Consider the following 20,283-nt stretch of genomic DNA (forward strand, 5'->3'; position numbering starts at 1 on the left):
TATCACTTCTATGTGGAATCTAAAAAAATGATACAAATTGACTTATTTACAAAGCAGAAACAGACTCAGTCTTAGAAAACAAACTTATGGTTACCAAAGGTGAAAGATGGGGGGGGGGATAAATGAGGAGTTTGGGATTAACATATACACATTACTATGTATAAAATAGATAATCAACAAAGTGTCCCCACAATGATTTCTCAGTCTCTCTTCCATCATAGCATTGATTGTCTCTATATGTCAGAGAGAGTATTTCTCTGATGTACCCAAACTATGGAAGGAGGGAAAGATTCATGACTGACTGCAGAGAAAAGAATATATGCAGCACCAATTTGGAAAGAACTGAGTTATTTTTCTTTTTAGATTCCTCTAGTTACTTACATAATATAATGATTACCTACACACTGAACAACTATCCCAAGAAACAGAACATCTTCAATAACTATACCTATCTATGTGGTCCTATTTACTCCATGCTCTGTCACCAGCCCCTGGGTAACAACTTCATGAAGTATGTGTTTACGATTGCTTTCTTTCATTTGTTGTTTTATCACTGACATATTCATGCCTTAACAATATTTTGTTGTGTTCTCCTGAAACTTTATTTAAACGGCATTATACTGGTTCTTAATTTAAAAACTCGGCATTATGCTACTAATATTTATTTATCTATTATATGACCCATTCTTTACGATGCTGTAGAACTCAATTTATTTAGCCCTTCTGTGTCATTGGCTATCCTCTCCTTTTTCACAGTTATGAAGACTGCTGTTAGGACCACACTTCTACATATCTTCTGGACGTTTGTGCATAGTGACTCTTAGGTACCATCTTAGGAGTGGAAATGCTTGCTCCCAAGGTGCATGAATGTACAGTTTTATAAAATTAAGCCATATCAGTTTTTCAAAGTGATTGTATTTTTTAAATTTTTATTATTTTTTATTAATCAAAGTGATTGTGTTGATTTACATTCCCAGCAGGAATGTTTCAGAGATCCAATTGATCCACATTCTCACCAATACTTGATATTTTCCAGCTTTAGTTTTTCCAATTGAATTGATGCACAATGTCATCTCATTGTGCCCAGATTTTCATTTTCCTTGTTACTAAGGAGGTGCTAAACCTTCTGAGTACTTACGGGCCAGATGTGTTTTTGCTTTTGTTTTTCCTGAGAAAGGTCTATTTATGTCTTTTGCCCACTTCCACACTAGATTGTTTCCCATCTCCTTAGTGATTTGTAAAATGTAAAAACTACCTTGTTTCCATTGACCCTTAGTTGACAACATTTGTGCAAATATATTCTCCAGGTTTTTGAAGTTTTTTTTTTTTACTGTCAATAAGCATTTCTTTTCATGAACAGAATCTTTTCATTTTAATGTAGTCAGAGTCACCCTGTTTGTTAGTCTTTTCTATCCAGTTACCATCTGGGTATCTTGTTTAAGAAAATTTTCTGAATCCTAAGATCAGCTATAGTTTCTTCCAGAGTTTTCCATTTGAAATTTAGGCCTTTCCTCCTCTAGAGTTGATTATCAAAAGTGATATATGTAGGGAATCAGTAACGGTTTTCCATATGGATAACTAGTTTGTCCAACTCCATTTACTAGACAGTGCCTTCTCTACCCACTGACATACGATGTACTTCTTCCATTCAACACAATTCTGTAAATCGTGAGTTTAATACAGTGTTCTGTGCTGTGTTCTGTGGGTCAGTTCATTCATCCCTGTGCCAGCACTCAAGTACAGCATTAAAGTATACTTTATTTTTACAATGTATAAAATATACATGAAAAATACCATATATGGTACAGCAAACCCTCCCATTTCTTCTTCTTCTAAAGAAAATTTGGTATTTTCTCCTTAATCTTCCATGTAAATTTACGAATCCAGGCTCCTCCCTCCTCTCTGTGCCCAGCTCCTTGCAGTTTTGCCTTGTGTCCCCAGAGCCCCTTCTGGTAGTTTGATTCACTCATCAGATGTGACCCCATGACCCGCCAGAGTGATTCAGGCCCCGGGTTGACAATGTGGCAGTCAGGTATAGGTCTCCTAATGATGAAAGAACAAAAAGACAGAGAAAAGTTAGAGAAATGCTTCTCCCTCATTCACTGGAAGCTTTGAAAAGTTTCTCACAGCCTTCTTTCCTCCCTGTTGTCTGTGCTCCCCTGGGTGTCTTGGCTAGGTGACCTCCCAGGGGTCCTAAGAGACCTGCTTTTCCTGGCCTTTAGTACCTCTCTGCCCTCTCCTTACTCACTGATCCTCTGGAAGTCACACTCTTGTATTTTCTTTACTGGAAAATGTGGTGCTGTAGAGAAAGACATAAACATGATTCCCCTGGTTTCATTTTCATTTCTGGAAATGTTGGTTTCAACTCTCAATCTTTTCTTCCTAAGGGAGGGGCTCAAGTCAGAGGCTATTGTACTTCCTACTGCCTCCCATCCTGGGCCTCATTTCCCAGGCAGGACCGAAGTTTGCCAGTCCTTGCTCTCTACTGTGTCTGCCTTTATCTGGGCGAGGACAGTTCTCTGGATTGTTCCTGTGCTGGGGGCTGCAGGGAGCATTTCACCAGACTCTGCATTTTCTACTGTTTTAGTGGAAACATTCGGGTCGGAGCTCTGACCAGAAATGTCTATTCTCTCTTGAACTGGTGAGTGAGCAAGTTTTTTGCACTTTCAGGGATGGGATGCTTGTTTTTTTGTTTGGAGGCCTGAGGGGCAGGGCTGGCTGTTGGAGACCTGTGGCTTGGTGCAGAAAGCCTGGTCATCCTTCTCAGGTGGTTAAGAGAGCGAGGGAGGGCTGAGAACTGCCCAGGGCTGGGGCAATAGTGGTGAGAATGGGAGGAGTGACTGGATTCTGGATAAATTTGGTCAGGTTGCAGGATTGGGGGTGTGAAGTGTGAGAGAAAGAAGATTATGCGGACAGCCCCATTGATATTATCTGGCAGGGAGAAGTCTATGGGAGGAGAGGGATGGGGGCTTGAGATAGGTTTGGTCTTGTTCAGTTACTAAAGATCATCCTAGACATACAAACAGGAGATGTTGTATAAACAATAGGATATTTAGGTCCGAGGTCAGGGCAGATGCCTGGGATAGAGATATAAATTTGGGAGTTGCCAGCACATAGATGGTGCTGGACAACATGGGACAGTTTAAGATAACCTAAAGGGCGCATGTATGTGGAGCAGGATCAGGACTGAGCCTGTTGTAGGGGAGGAAATAATTTTCCTCTACCCTTGTAGGTTCTTATGGCTGGTTTCAGAATTAAAATGCCATGAGGCAGATTAATAGAAGAAAAAAACAAATTTAACTTTGTATGTGCAGGGGTTCCATAATATGAGGCACACCTGCGTTCAGGCAATTGAGGCTTATATGCTATTCAGACTTCAGGAGAAGGGGTAGGAGTCTGGGACTTCAAAGAGGGAAGTCAATTTACAGGAAGATGGAAAAACAAATGTTTGGTGCACAAATGTTTGCCATGCCATGCAGAAACAATGGGAAACAGAGAGGACTTTGATCAAACAGGCCTTGCTAAGTTTCCCCAAGTCTACCACACTAGCTCATAGTCTTTGTAGAAATCTCTGGTGGTAGCTCTTCTTCCTGAAATAGGCCCTTTATCTAAGTTCTTTTAGGCAGTTAAGGGGAAGGTAAAAGGTCTTTCTGAGTCATTGGTTTCTTAAAAATAATCATCCTAAAATAATCCTGTGCCGAAGAGATACATTTTGGGACAGCAAATTTTGCTCCCCTATGCTATGGGCACCCCAGTTTCAGATCACACTGTGTGGGGGGACGTGCACACAAAGCAAGGAGTGGTCGGCCACACCCACTTCCTGCTTTAGTTTAACAAAATGGTTTTGGGGAGGAGAAATTTTTCCTCTACCCTTCTAGGTTTCTGTGGCTGGTCTAAGAATTAAATTGACATGAGACAGATTAACAGGAAAAAAAAAACAAATTTAATTACTAAACCTATGAAAGAGGGCTCCAGAAGAATATTGGGTGCAGAGGCAGTCAGGCAATCAAGGCTATGTATTCATTCTGAGCAAAGGAGTTGGGGCTAAGGGTGTGGGACTCCAAAGGTGAGGCAGATAAGGCACAGGGTAATGGGAAGAGGAAATGTTTGGTAAATAAGTATTTGCCTTGCCATGTAAAGACAATGGGACACAGAGAGGAATGGGAACAAATAGGCCTTGGTAAATTTCCCAGTCTACATGTCTAGCTCATATTTTTTTAGTTATCTCTGGTGACAGCTCCCTTCTTGGAACAAGCCCCCCATCTAAATGCTTTTAAGCAGTTAAGGGGGAGGTAAAAAGGAAAGCTTCCTGAGTCTTCTGTTTCCTAAAAATAACCAACCTAAAATAATCCTCATACTAGAGAAGCATTTTGTGGTGGCAATTTTATCTCCTACACTGGTCATTCATCTGATTTTTCTTTCACCTTTGAAACAAAATGTCTTCTCATTGCTCTAGTACCCTTCGTTTTTATGACTTAAAGGTCACATTTCAAATACATCCAAAATACCCTCTCTCCAGGCTGAGGTCCTTGATGCTAAGTGTAACAGAACATCAGAATGGGACTCATTCTTTCTTTCTCCCTATCAGCTGATACATGGCAATAATTGCTGCTCCATTTCAAGGTAAACCACCACAAAGATATTTCAAATCAGGTGGCCACAAACTAGTTAGACCACTGTCAAAGCTCTCACCTGAATAGCAGGTACAAAAGGGTTGGGGTGAGGGAATTTGTGAAGGGATATTTTGAGGGAGATGTTAGGGTGTGGGATCCCCAGGGCAAAGTTGGAGGGTGATGCCTCCTCCTCACTTCAAACTCAGAATGAGGGTTTTAGCAGGGGCTTTGGGAGAACAGCTAGAGGACAGGGAACTGGGTCTTTCCCAAGCCTGAGATATCTAAACGTGAAAGTCAGGTTAGCAAGATGTGGCAGGCAAGCCCAAGAAGGAGCTGGGCAGAGAGTATGTTGGGGTGAAGGGGGTGTCGTGTGGCCCATACGTCTGATCCAGGCCACATGCAGGAGAGAGCTGGTGTGGGGTCACCTCAGGGCATTTCCCAGAGGGCTACCTGCAGGAGGGACCAGTCTGGAGCGCGGAGTTGATGAGAGAAGTGTGGGATGTGCGTGCACACCCAGGAGTCATCAGTGAGTATGTGGTCTTGTATCGTTGGGGCTGCAGGAGATGTGGGGGACCTGAGTAGATGGAACAAGGAGGTTCCCTAAGGCTGCACATCTCACCTCTCTTTAGGGTTCCCAAGGGGAGACAGTGTTTGTAAAGGGCTTCACCCCTGGATTGGGTGGTTTCACTTCTAGGGAAATGACAGGAGTGTCCGTTTTCAAATTATCTTGCCTTTTGTGACTCTAAAGCCCACCTTAAAAATCTCTCTCCTCTTTCTCCCAGTTCATTTCTCTTCCCATCACAGACTACCGCAGTCTTTTCAGTTTAATATGTGTCAGGATATTCATCTTGAACATATTTATTAATGTATATTAATGTATATATGTACCCATGAAAGCTATATAGTAATGCTTTATGTTTATCCCTTTAATTGTCCACAAAAAGTATTGAGCTTAAAGTCTGTTTTATAATAAAAATACCTATTTGGTCTTTGTCCACAATTCCTGGAAGGAGCTCCTAAAATTGTTGAAATTTCCAGTGATAGGAATGTCTTTTGTAAGATAATGAGATTATTGGGGCAGGGAGCCTACAGAGCATCAGGATGGGGGCTGGTGGCCAGAAAGATCGAGCCAGAATTAAAGGGTTGGCAGTTTCAGTTCCTTCCTACCCTTCCTCCCTCCAAACTTCAGGGAGTGGAGGAGGGCTGGAGATTGAGTTCAATCATCAGTGGTCAATGACTTATTCAACCGTGCCTATGTAACAAAACATTAAAACCCCTAACAAGGTCAGTTTCTTACTTCCTAAACTCAATATTATTTGGGGCATCTCTCTATGTTGATGTGCATAGGTCTACTTTATATTTTCTGACACAGCAGTCAGTCAAATGTATATCCCATTATTTATTAATTATAAAAAGGACACAGTATTATGTAGGGTACAGACAACGCTGTTGTAAAAGAGGGACTCAAACATGGAGACAGAGCACCAGGGAAGGCTTTCCCTCCCTCTGAGGGCAGTGCAGAGCAGAGGTTAGCAGACTGCACAGCCGGGTGCTGGTTTCGTCTTGGTCTGGTAGAGCTCAGGCCCTTCCCATCTTCACAATCCACCATCTCCATGCCCTTGTCCCCATCTGTGTGTTTGTCTCTACGGGAGCAATCTAATCTTCTCTGATGATCACATCAAGCTTGGCCCACATTTCACTTGGTTCTCTCACTCCTCTGTCTCTCCCCTGGAAAGCAATCTCTATGAAATCAATGATTTCCCTTCCTGAAGCTCCAGGGCTGGGACAGTGACTGGCACAGAGCAGACACTCAATAAGAATTTGATTAGAGAATAAAGGAAAGAATAAAGAATGATTGTGCTTAGAGAATAAAGGGAGGATTTGCTTCTAGAATAAAGAAGTAAAGGAAGGAATTATTTGACAGTTCACATGCTGTTTTCATTCCCCCTGTGATTGCTTTGGGCTTATTGAGACCCCTTTTGTAAGCAAGTGATAGTTTCTGAAGATACGAACTCAATATTACCGGTACTATATTTTCATAAGTCCCAAAGCCTTCACATCAGAGGGGAGGCTAGGCTAGGTTTTAGGCAGTGGAGTAAGATGGGATACAATTATCCTTAAGCACAGTTACTCTCTGCTTAAACAACTAAGTTCAGGCCACACAGAGTCTCAAGTTAATACCTGTGGTTTGCGGTCAGTTTGAATGTTAGCCATGGATACAGGACTTTTCAGTAAGCTCAGAGCCGTTCACAGCACTAATGTCACTTTTGCCACCACTTAAGAGCTAAGCATCCATTCCATTTCTCTTGAAATAGTAGGAATGGTCAACATCTAAGAGTTTGGTTATAAAATAGCCTGGGGATACATCAATTTAAAGTAAATTTTACAACAAGGAGACAGAAAGTGACATGTGGAGAAGTCCCTAATTTCACAGGACTGCTCCATGATTGCTTCTAGGTGAAGGTTTGGGCAATTGTCCACTCTTTCCCAACTGCTCCTAATGCTGGCTTTACATTCTCCCTCAGCCACCAGTCTTATGAATGAGTCCAGGAGTAAAAGATGCATTTTACGTAGGAACCAAGTATACTCAACACACATGCACAGACACAGGCACATACCTGAAAAAGAGATTTTACCGAGAATTTGCCATCTCTTCACTTTATTCAATTCCAGTGGGTAACTTAAAAAAAAAAAAAAACAACTCTTGTTATAACCCACAAAATAGATTTCACAACTTCAGACAAGCAGAATGAAAACCACTCATTAGTGGATTTCCCATGCTGGTTTCTATATAGCTCCCAACACACCCAGTTATCCCAAGTCCCAACCAAAGGGACCCATGGAGAAGTGTGGCCCACCTTGCACCAGATGTGGAATCTGAGGTATCAAGGACTTCTGTGAGCCCAGAATCCAATGTACATCAAGCCCCAAGTTTGTTCCCCATTTGATCATTATCATGAAAGGGTGACAGAAAATCAACATGCTCGTTTATTCCAGGAAAGTATGATAAGCCTCAACATCATCAGAGGGCCTGGTACTGAACAGGACACATCTGGGAAGATGGTGTTTGAAAAGCTCCCACCTCACTAACATCATCTGTAAAGGGAAGAGTTGGTGCCCTGCAATAGAGATAGTTTCTCCAATGCTAATACACAATTAAACTGAGGGGGACTGAAAAGTCCCATTAGACATCTCATCGTTGAAAGCTTACCTAAGGTCCCTATTCCATGGGAGGTCCACCCTGGGGAACTAGTGGAGTCACAATTCCAGATGCCCCAGAAATGGCCAGTGGCTCCTTCTCCAGCTTAGACTCTAAGAGTGTATGAGTGGCACGTCCTGCCCTCCTTCTATACATGTGGTCTCCATCAGAAGACCCCGAATGCCAGGAACATGGAGATGAGAGGCACACTGCCTCCACACTGGAGGGCTGGATGGGTTTGAAGCAGCGAAGTATTTGTGTGCTGATGTGGTCCCTGAAGAATGTCAGAGAGGGGTCCTGCTATGAAAACTCACTGAAATGAGTAAGCCAGATGCCAAGTTCTCCTGTCCTGGTGTGGACTCCACATTTCATGTCCTTACAGTAGCACAGTTATCAAACAAGTTCCATCTTAGGAGCCCTCTCCCTTACACACTCCTTGGAAGCAGAGGGTGACAGTGATCAGATAGATGTCAGTGGCCCTCCTGGCATGTCACCCCTCCCTGGGGAACAGTCCTCTCCTCAAACAGAGGCAATTCCTTCTGGGACCATCCAAGCTCAGGTTGCTCTAGAAGGAAGAAATGGAACTGTGGAGGGTTGGGGTTGTCCTAGGGAGAGCTGAGGGAAAGGAGGGAAGAGGAACTGGGAAGGACAGTTGGTTGTCCTGCAGTTTTCTCCTTCAGCGGCCCCTTGGGGACACTGGAGCTCTCCACTGGGTTATTTCTAGATCTGAATGCTGGCAGGGCCCCAGCTCCAGGGGGACTCAGGCAGCGGAAGTTTCAGTTCTATTCCTGGAAATGACTCTAGTTGTCCAGGAAAGGGAGTGCCAGTTTCCTTTCTGCATTCCGTAGTGGAGGGGGCACTGGCCTGAGCCAGACTCTAAGGCGTCAGTGTTAAGTTAGTGCACAGAGGCCAAGCACAGAGTTGGGGTGTCCTGGGTCCAGCCCTGCTGCTTCCCTCCAGAGCCATGTCCTCGGATGTTGGTCCTCAGCTCAGTCCTATGTCCACCTTCAGCTTCACCGTCACCCAAACCCTGCCCCTTCCTAAGGCTCAAGACACTGTCTGCAGAGATGCTCAGCTCACTCAGCACTTGGGTTCACTTGCTATCACCAGCTTTGCTCAGAGTGCATATTCTCCATCCACCATGACCTCCCTGCTGACTCCAAGCTCTGACCCCTACCTGCTGTCAATGCACCTGCTGGGGGCCTGAGACCCAGCAATGCTCACCACCGGCCAGGTGACCCTGGGCATCTGCCTAACATCCTAATGATTGTCATGTGCTCGCTCTCAGATCAGAAAGAAAAGATCAGAAGGGATCAGAAGGAAAAGCTCCCCAAGTCTTCTGTGGTCAGGAGAGAGGCCCCAGACAGAGGACAGTGTGAGTGTAACATAGTTAGAAGTTTTTCAAGGCTTACAATGCTTCCAAGGTTTGGGCAGAAATTGCAAACATCAATAATAGGATAGGAAATTCTTATGCATCGAAGAGATTGTGAATTCAGTTTAGCCACCATCGATTCCTTCCCTGGGTCAGAAGAAGACAGTTGAAAGGTTGAGGAAAGGGGAAGGCAAAGATCACTTTAGTGAACTTGTTGCAAGGGGTGTGGCCAACAGTGAGGGCTGGATGTTCTTTTCTGGGTAAGATGATAACAGGAGATAAGAGGCTGGGGCTACCCACCTTGCCCAACTCTAAGGAGGAGGTAGCCGGCCTGCAGGTCTGGGCTGTGCCTGTCTCTGAGATTCCGATGGCGATGTCGGTGTGAGCCACCCATGGCCCCACCTACATGAGGGACAGTCACCACACCAGGGGCTTCAGCAGGATTGCACCTGTCCCACCTGAGTGTGTCTTTCCTACCCTTTATTGTTCCCATCCTTGTAATAGGGTCAGTAGGAGGAAGAAAGAGGGAGAAGCAGACTCTTTTCCTGTCCCTGCTGCAGCTGTCTCACTTGGTGGAGGCACTGAGCCAGGGCAGGAGAGATTTCAACTCTGTAAGTGTCTGCAGGTTGTTTATGAGACCAATTGGACTTTTGCTTACCTGAGTGGGACCAGGAGACAGGATATTTCCTGAGACATTCCTCCCCTCCTCCAACCAGGAAATGTGTGTTTTGCCTCTGTGCATTTCAGAGACCTTACTGATGTCCAGGAATAACTTCCCTGTCCTGAAGGTATGATGTCCTAAGGAGACCGAGATATTAGAGGCCTAGTCTTGTCAGTCATCCACAGAACAGGGCCGAATTGCAACTGAAAAGCCCAGTAAATATTTGCAAGGTAACGGAAGGACCACACCCATTTTCAACTTTAGCAACACTTTTATAGCTAAGCCACTTGCAGAGGATTTTTCTGGAGGAACTCAGCCTGAACCCTGCCGGCCCACACCCCAGCCTGAGGGCTTTAAGCAAGGCATTTAAGGCCTGTCTTCCTTCCCTTTTCTCCTGTTCCCTGCTTTGCCTTGCTAGTATTCCCAGACCTAGTCTGGTCTCAGATACAGGCCTGACACAGCCTCTTGTTCAGCTGTCCAGCCTGCCCAGTTCCTGGTGGTGAAGTGATGACCATGCAAACATCATATGGGTTGAGGGCCTGCCAGAAGATGGAGAAACATGAGAGGAGGTGGCTCAACCAAAAAAGAGGCTGAATTTGGCTGCCTGCCTGGACCTTGTGAGTTCCTTTGAGCCCAGGTTCAAACGATTTCAGGCATCTAATAGACAGATTAGCCTGAAAGCAGAACCCAAACCTAGAAAAGGTTTTCAAAGTGTGGACCTAAAGTGCAATCAGCAACCTATATATGTCTCTTGTGGACTCTGCCCACATCATACTTTGGGTTCCTACTCCATGCAGGGAGAAGGCACCTTGCCAGAGACTCACAGACCTCTGATGGGACCTGTTAGGATTTTCTCCCGTGAAGGCAGAAGCCGTGCTTGAGTCCAAGAAAAATTCCATTTGGTAGGTACACAGTAGTGACCATGACATGCTGTGTCACCTCTTGTCCTGAGGAAGGTTCGTGTGATCTCAGTGGACTTAGGGCTAGAAAGTCTGACTACGGACCATGAGGTGTGCATTGAGGGGCATCACTGAGCAATGGCCGCTCCAGGCCAGAGCCTATGAAATGGGGCACCAGGCTCAGAGTGACCCTCACAATGAGGACCGGCCCAGTCCTGGGGAACTCTGAGTGATGTTTTTAATTAATACTGAGGTTTTTTATTTTATTTTATTTTATTTATTTTTTGGCTACGTCGGGTCTTAGTTGTGGCACGTGGTATCTTTGCTGAGGCATGCGAGATCTTTAACTGTGGTGCACAGTCTCTTCATTGTGGCACACGAACTTCTCTCTAGTTGTGACGCGCAGGTTTTCTCTTTTCTATTTGTGGCACACAGGCTCCCGGGTGCGTGGGCTCTGTAGTTGTGGCATGGGGGTTCCAGAGCACAAGGGCTCTGTAGTTTGTGGCATGCAGGCTCTCTAGTTGAGGTGTGCGAGCTCAGTAGTTGTGGCACGCAGGCTTAGTTGCCCCACAGCATGTGGTATCTTAGTTCCCTGATCAGGGATCGAACCTGTGTCCCCTGCATTGGAAGGTGGATTCTTTACCATTGGACCACCAGGGAAGTCCCCAAACTAAAGTTTTTAATTGGGTGTCTGTATGTGTTCATCTGCATCTACAGCTAGCTCTCAAATGCATTTGTGATCTTTCATCTTTGCCTTGCAGTTCTTTCTGCCTGGAATGACAACCTCTCTTGTCCCCACCTCCTCCCTCAATGATTTCTCTGTCTTTCTTCCATCATAGCATTGATTGTCTCTATGTGTCAGACAGAGTATTTCTCTGATGTTCCCAAACTATGGAAGTAGGGAGAGACTCATGACTGACTACAGAGAAAAGAATACGTGCAGCACCAATTTGAAAGAACTGAGATATTTTTCTTTTTAAAATCCTTTGTTTACTTATATAATATGATGATCACCTACACACTGAACAACCATCCGAAGAAGTAGAACATCTTCAATAACTATACTTACCTATGTGTTCCTATTTACTCCATACTCCATCACCAGCCCTTGTTTAGCAACTTCTTGAAGTATGTATTTACGATTCCTTTCTATCATTTGTTGTGTTATCACTTACATATGCATGCCTAAACCATATTTTGTTGTATTTTCTTGAAGATTTATTTAAAGAGTATTCTTTTTTCCTACTATTTTTTCTACCATTTCTACTAAATTCTATTTATTTTAAACTCAGTGTTGTGTTACTAAGATTTATTTCACTATGTATAACAATGGATCAGTGTTGTAGAGCTCAATTTATTTATCCATTCTCTGTCAATGGCTATCCTCTCCTTTCTCACAATAATGAAGACTGCTGTTAGAAACACATTTTACATGTCCCCTGTACATTTTTGCACAGTGACTCCTAAGTACCATGTTAGGAGTGGAAATGCTGGGTCCTAAGGTGCATGAATGTACAATTTAATAAAATTAATCTATATTTTTTTCATAGTGATTGTATTGATTTTATATTCCCAGCAGCTATATTTCAGAGATTCTACTGATTCACATTCTCCCTAGTACTCAATATCGTCCAACTTTAAAATTTTTCCAATTGAATTGACGTACAATGTCATCTCACTGTGCACAGTTTTGCATTTGCTTCATTTCTAAGGAGGATGCTAAACTTTCTGTGTGCTTATTGACCACACCTGTTTTGTTTTGTTTTTTTTCCTGAGAAAGATCTGTTCATTCCCCCCCATGCCCTGCACTTCCATACTGGATTGTTTTGCTTCTTAGTGATCTCTAGCATTTTAAAAATACCTTCTTAGTATTGATTTTTAGTTTACGACATTTGTGCCAATATCTTCTCCACATGTCTGGAGAATTTTTTACTGCCCTGAAGCATTTCTTTTCATGAAGAGAAACTTTTAATTTTAATGTACTCTAAGGCACCCCATTTTTCAATCTTATTTATACAGTTATCTTCTGGGTATCTTGTTTAAAAATTTTTTCTGTACCCTAAGATCTGCTATATTTTCTAATAGAGTTTTCTATTTGAAGCTAGATCTTTACTCTTCCTCTAGAATTGATTATCAAAAGTGATATAGGTAGGGAATCAGTAACATTCTCCAGATGGAAAACCAGTTTGTACAGCTTCATTTACTTGATAGTGCCTTCTTTACTCACTGACATTCCATGTACTGGGTTGGCCAAAAAGTGTCTTCAGTTTTTAAGTAAAAATAAAAGACACACTTTTCATTTTCACCAAGAACTTTATTGAACAACATAGTCACCCTTTTGTTCCACTACCTTCTGCCATTTTTCAGGAAACTTCATAATTCCATCTGCCCAAAAGTTTGTCATCTTTTTGAGCAAAGAACTGCTCCAGGTGTCTTTTACAGTCTTTCAGGGAATTGAAAGTTTTTCCATTAAAAGAACTTTGTAAAAACCTAAATAATGGAAACCTGAAGGTGCAAAGTCTGGTGAATACGGCAGAGGAATCAGAACTCCCCAGCTGAGCTGTAACAGGTTTTGCCTGGTCATCAAAGAAACATGCGGTCTTGCATTATCCCGATGGAAGAGTATGCGTTTTCTGTTGACTAATTCTGGATGCTTTCATCGAGTGCTGCTTTCAGGTGGTCTAACTGGGAGCAGTACTTGTTGGAATTAATCGTTTGGTTTTCCAAAAGGAGCTCATAATAGAGGACTCCCTTCCAATCCCACCATATACACAACATCACCTTCTTTGGATGAAGACCAGACTTTGGTGCGGTTGGTTGTGGTTCATTTTGCTTGCCCCACGATCTCTTCCGTTCCACATTATTGTACAGTATCCACTTTTCATCGCCCATCACAATTTATTTTTAAAAAGATACATTTAAGTAGAGAATTACACGTGGAAATATGGTCAAGAAGGTTTATTTTAGCATAAGTTATGTAAGGATCCTAAACATCAAAGCGCTTAACATAACCAAGCTGGTGCAAATGATTTTCAACATTTGATTTGGATATTCTGAGTATGTCGGCTATCTCCCACATGGTATAACATTGGTTGTTCTCACTTAATGTCTCGATTTGATCACTATCAAATTCAACTTGTCTATCCAACCATGGAGCATTGTCCAGCGAGAAATTTCCAGCACGAAACTTTGCAAACCACTTTTGACATGTTCAATCAGTCACAGCACCTTCTCCATACACTGTACAAATCTTTTTTTTTTTTTTTTGCATTTCAGTTTCATTTTTACCCTTCTTGAAATAATAAAGGATAATATGCCAAAAATGTTGCTTTTTTCTTCCATCTTCAATATTAAAATGGCTACACAAAAATTCATCAATTTTGATGTCATTTTTTAAATGCACGCTGATATGACAGCTGTCACATACACTGTAGGAAAATTTTTTCAAATGAAGTTAAAGACAACTAAGTGCTACTAGAGCCATTTTATGGAAAAAAACTGAACGAACATTTTGGCCAACCCATATGTCTCCCTTTCAACATAATTCCACATATGCCTGAGTCCAAGACAGGGATTGGTATTGTGTTCTGTGAGTCTGTTGGTTTATCCCTATGCCAGCACCCAAGTACAGCATTAAATATACTTTGTTTATTTTTATAATGTATAAAATATACATGAAAATATACCATACAAGGTATGGCAGGTCCTCCCATTTCCTCCTTGAAATGTGGGTTCTCAAATATCAATCAGATTTTCCAGCGGGAGAGGCTCAGGTTAGAAGGTATTGTACTTCCTGATGCCTCCCTCTTCTGGGCCTCATTACTCAGGCAGCAGAGGCTGCCAGCCTTTGTTCTCTACAGTGAGCACAGGAGCACACTGTGTCTGCATTTCCTGGTGAGAACAGTTCTGGGGAGTGTCCCTGCGCAGTCTCAGCATTTTCTGCTGTTTTAGTGGAAACATTTGGATCTGATCTCTGTCATAGGAAGTCTGTTTTCTCTCTGGAAAACATGCTCTATACCTGCAGTGGCCAAGGCCAGCTTTGTGCTTGGAGGGCTGAGGACAGGGCTGGCTGGTGGAGAGCTGGAATTCCATCCAGCAGTTCATGCCAACCTCTTTGAAGAACAGACAATCCCTGTGTCTGAAGATGCCTTTTCTTTCTTTCTTTCTTTCTTTGTTTGTTTCTTTCTTTGAGAAAGCTGTAAGAAAATTTGAGGCAACAGAATGTTTACTGGTTTCTCCAGTAGTAAACTATGTAATGTTTAATGCACACTCAGGGTTTTCTGTTTCTAGCCTTTCATTACCATAGAGATATTTAAATTTCTTTGAGTTTTGGTAATTAATAGCAATGCAAAATAATTAGTTTCTTTGCCATTTCCTTACTCTGTGCAGGCTATAACCAAATACCACAGACTGGGTGCCTTATGAAGAAAAATCTATTTCTCATACTTCTGGAGGATGAAAGACCAAGATCAAGGCACATGTAGATTAGGTGTCTGATGACAACACACTTCCTAGATGAATTTCTTTTCTGTTTAAGCTCATATGTCAGAAAGGTTAAGCTAGCTCTTTGGGGTCTCTTTTATGAGGGCACTAATCCATTCATGATGGCTCTGCCCTCATGACCTAGGTCCACTTACTAATAAAATCACTTTGAGCATTACATTTTATCTATGAATTTATGGGGACACGTTTAGTCCATAGCCCATATAGAAATACAATCTGTCTGTTGAGGTTCAATAGTCTTCCCACCTTCTTCTTAGAAGACAGCACTCTTGTCTCACTTTGACATTCATTTCAATATTCCTGAGCTATAAATGTGTCTCTTCTTTGGTATTCTCCTTTCAACTAACATTAATATCTGCTTATTTCCTTCATTAGTGATCAGTTAAATAAAATCTTAACATGTATTCATTTAATATATATATATATATATATATATATTTTTTTTTTTTTTTTTTTTGCGGTATGCGGGCCTCTCACTGTTGTGGCCTCTCCCATTGCGAAGCACAGGCTCCGGACGCACAGGCTCAGCAGCCATGGCTCATGGGCCCAGCCGCTCTGCGGCATGTGGGATCTTCCCAAACCGGGGCACGAACCTGTGTCCCCTGCATCGGCAGGTGGACCCTCAATGGCTGCGCCACCAGGGAAGCCCTAATATTTTTTGATAGTCATGATTTTACTTTTTTTAAAAAATTGTCTTTGCACAATATGTAGAATGGGGGTGGAGGGCATTCAGCACACCCCTACTGGACAGAACCCACTGGTAATACGTGAAACAATCTTATGGTATAAATATTTTTTAAATCACAGTTTCTTGGTATAACTTTCCTCACTCATAGTGAATGATAGGAAGTCCCATCAATATCATATTAATAATTTCTTTAAATTGCCTTTGTTTAATCAGATGCCCATGTTTCAAAACTGTGCTGAATTGGATAGGGAAAATTAGAGCTCTTATTTACTTCCTCTGCAACTTCCTGTCACATGTTTTAAGTTCCACCCAAACTGGTCCATAAAGTGAGATAAATAGACATTAAGCTGCCATGGGGTAACTATTACCACAATGACTATGTTCTTGGTTGTCCGCCTTATGGAACATACATCCTGGCGGGCAGGCCACCTGGTGGGCTTGTCTCTGTCTCCTGCCTCTCCCACAAGGCAAGTCCTGTCCTGATTTGCTGCAGGTTATTGGAAGTGAAGGTCTTCCTGAAAGTCATCTGTGCTCACTAACATGTTGGCCTAAGTGATTCTTCCTGCAGAATGGAAAGATGCTGGGCTCTGTATTCAGGTTTCAGGAAAATACAGTCTATATTAGTTTCCCATTGCTCTGTAACAAATTACCACAAACTTAGTGGCTTAAGACAATATACGTTCATTCTTTTATAGTTTTGGAGGTGATCAGTCAAAATGAGTCTTAAGGGGCTACAATTAAAGTGTCAGTAGGACCGGTTCCTTCTGGAGGCTCCAGGAGGTAATCCATTTTCTTGTCTTTTCCAGGCTCGAGACGCTGCCTGGCATTCCTTGGCTCATTGCCCTCCCTCCATCTTCACTACAACCTTTGTTCCTATTATCCCATCTTCTTTTCTGCATTTGGCCATGCCTCACTCTTATAGGGATGCCTGTGATTATATTTAACCCATGTGGACAAACCAAGATAATCTTTCCATCTGAAGATCATTAACTTAATCACATCTGCAAAGTGCTTTTCGCTATGTAAGGTAACATATTCACAGGTTCTGGGGTTCAGGATGTGGACATCTTAGGGGCCATTATTCTGTCTCTACGTTGTCCTGACTCCTGGGACATATAAATCATCAGCTTTGAAAACAGGTAGTCTTTTCTGTAGCAATGGAAACAAAAGTCATCAGGAAAAATAAATTAACTGTAGTAACATGAGTAAGTGTGAGAGATGGGACTGATCTGTTGAGACCACTGTGTTTCCTCAGCTGAACCTGCCTGTTCTGCCGCTTCATTCACCTTACCTCCTTATTCTCTTTCCTTTTCCACAGATCATCCAGAGTTAATTGGCATGGATTGGTTCACCTCATATTTCCTGTCAGGAAAGAATTTTGAGCAATTGGCCCCAAAATTTGTCCCTCACTACTCCACATTGATCAGCAAGGCAGTGGAGATCCTCTCTCAGGAAAGCGTTGAACGTATTCAAAGAGTCTTTCAGGAGGGGAAGCTAAAAGAGGTGGTTGAAGAGATTCAGGAAGCACTTCAGAAATCTGAGAATGCTCCCTTGAATGTGGCTGTGATCGGGCAATCTGGTTCTGGGAAGTCCAGTTTCATCAATGCCCTGCTAGGTCTTGGTCATGAAGAGGAGGGGTCTGCTCATGTTGGAGTTGTGCCAACTACCATGAAGAAAACCCCCTATCAACATCCAAAATATCCCAGTGTGACCTTCTGGGACCTGCCTGGAACTGGGACTCCCAATTCCCTTCCAGATCCTTATCTAGAAATTGTGGGAGATGATGACTATGACTTTTTCATCATTATTTCTTCCTCACGGTTCAGCTCAAATGATGCTCTCCTGGCCCAGAAAATCAAGGAGAAGGGGAAGAATTTCTACTTTGTTAGAACAATGGTGGATGTTGAATTACATAGTGAAGAGAAAAGCAAACCCATATCCTTCAAAAAGGAGAGAGTCCTTCAGCAGATCCAAGATGACTACCTGGCTATTCTCAGCAACATCGGAGTATCTAATCCGTGTGTCTTCCTGGTCTCCAACTTTCACCCAGATAAGTTTGATTTCCCAAGACTGCAGGAGACACTGCTGCAGGATCTCCCTGCTCATAAGCGCTACACCTTTGTGCTCCAGTTGTCCAATTTGTCTGATGCTTTCATTGAGGTGAAGAGAGTTATCCTCAAAGAGAAGATCTGGCTGAATGCCCTGAAATCAGCTGCTTTGGCCATCATCCCTTTCATGGCCTTCTTCAGTGGCTTTGATTTGCCTAAACAGGAGAAGTGCTTGAACCTTTATCGAAGCTATTTTGGTTTGGATGAGCAGTCAGTGAAAGAGATTGCCCAGAAGCTGGGCACATCTGTGCAAGAGATCAAGAGCTCCACAAAGTCCTTGGATTTCTGGTTATTTGTGAAGAATGACAGTATAGCAGCAAAGGCCATGAAATGTGCTGAATCCTTTTGCTCAGTGAACGGAGGACTCCGATCTTCTATCTTTCAGTTTTTGAAAGTATATTTTCTACGTTTGAAATTCATCAATACGGTGGCTGATGATGTTAAAATGCTATTGCATAAGACTTTAGAGAGCTGAAGTCTAAGAGAATGAGGCAGAGATGGGTAGAGTTGCCTAACCGAATAACAAAAGGGCTTCAGGTCTTGTGTTCTCTGGGTGGGAGCAGGATCCTCTTCTACCCACCACCAAGGCCAACACTACCCTAAAGTAAAAAGATTGTCTCACTGTTGGAAAAAGACCATTGCTCCACATTGATGCTACACTGCTAAGTAAAGGGGATTTGACCATAACCTCTTTTCTGTACTCTCTAAGTTATTTTGCTCTAATCATGACAGATATGCACCATATAACTTTCATTAATCTCCTGGTGTTATAAGGTATTTTTCATTTGCAAGTTTTACTCTGATAATAAACATTTGGTAGTAATTAAGATAACTGTTATCTATCGGCTTTTTATGAATTATTATCCCCAGTCATCATTTCAATACCATCCTCACCAAAATAAGGGAAAATACACAACTATGGGAATATGGCCAAGTGAATAGTTGATGATGTGTATGGGGAACCACAACAAGTAGAAGAAGAGAGGATTAGAGAAATGGTATAGAATGTAATATTTCTAGATACTGTTAGAGATTAAAGGGAGGGAAACCAAGTCAGCATTTATATCTCTAGGACTTTTTCAACACTGGATGGATTAAGAGACCAGTGAACAGGGCACGATGAGGGACAGGAGATTTGAGAGAGTGAAGTTGAATTAGGAAGGAAAGAAATGATTAACTGAACTGGGGTAAATGAGAGAAGAGAGTGTTTTTTTCTCTCACCCCAAATTTTACATCAAACTTCTGAAACAGAAGCACACAACAACAGTACCTGTCTCGAGTCTTGGGGATTCTCACTCCTGCTGTAACTGTAATTGTACATGTGACTTTCTTCTCTTCTTCCCTATATCACTGGTATAGGGTAGATGTTTTATGGTCTAAGAGATGTACATCGCTGAGGCCTTCCCTTAGATCCCCACACTCTGGAGGCTCTCTCAGTGGGTGGAGGGCACTGAGATGTGAAGTAGGGCATGAGGGGCCCACAATCACCCTGCTCCTCCCTGTTCCCCCAGTGCTCAGCAGAGGACTCCTGTAGGGCAGAAGCAGTCAGTGGGGGATGAAGCAGATCACTGTGTGTGCTGCCTCATATTCAACAGATATGTGAGGTGATAAAAGGGAAGGAGCTCTTGACTTTCTGTTATGGACAGGTTGCATTAAAAAATTTTTGTTCATCAGATGTGACCAACATGGGGACACACATGACCTTCCCCTTCTCCAGAATTTATGACTTTCCACATTCCCCAGGCTTTTTCACTTCATTTCAGTGGCCTTCCGTCAAGATAGCAAAGGACAAATCAAATGGGTCTTGTGTGGGTCCCAGTGGAAGCACCCTTACTACAAAACAAGAGTTATCAAATATTTACATCTGTGGTTTTGTTTTCAAAGTTCCCTTATTCCCAAATAAGACAGGCAGGGTTAATGAGTCTTTCTCTCTAGGAAGAAAGAACTCAGGGGAGGAAAATAGAGAATCTGTTCTGGTGCCTTGTTTTCATCATCCAGAGTGAACAGGAGGGTTCATGTACCTAGGAGAACATTCAGGAAGTGCCTGAATGATTCCCCTCGCAGGGAAAAAAGTGGGGAAATAGGAGGAGGCTGTGAAGAAGAAGAGAGGTCTCAGGGTCTGGTAGGAGGGGACAGAACTGTGCGGTGTCTCTAAACTGAGACCTTTGAGTCTAGAACATCAATATGTGTGAGCATCAGGCTCTTATAAGGGCAGTTTCTGAAGTCTAGCCAGACTCTGT

General features: G+C 42.7%; 1 protein-coding gene across 1 annotated transcript; it reads left to right on the forward strand.

Annotated features, from left to right (window-relative positions):
• Nucleotides 1–17,273: 17,273 nt before the first annotated feature.
• LOC307052472 (interferon-gamma-inducible GTPase 10-like) lies at nt 17,274–18,800 on the forward strand (the record flags this gene model as incomplete). Its single annotated transcript, XM_079703396.1, has 1 exon — nt 17,274–18,800. The coding sequence occupies one exon, from the start codon at nt 17,274–17,276 to the stop codon at nt 18,516–18,518; it is 1,245 nt and encodes a 414-aa protein (XP_079559522.1). The 3' UTR covers nt 18,519–18,800.
• Between the last annotated feature and the right edge of the window lie 1,483 nt (nt 18,801–20,283).

This window comes from Hyperoodon ampullatus, assembly GCF_949752795.1.
Source record: "Hyperoodon ampullatus genome assembly, chromosome: 4".
In the NCBI taxonomy this organism is placed as follows: domain Eukaryota; kingdom Metazoa; phylum Chordata; class Mammalia; order Artiodactyla; family Ziphiidae; genus Hyperoodon; species Hyperoodon ampullatus.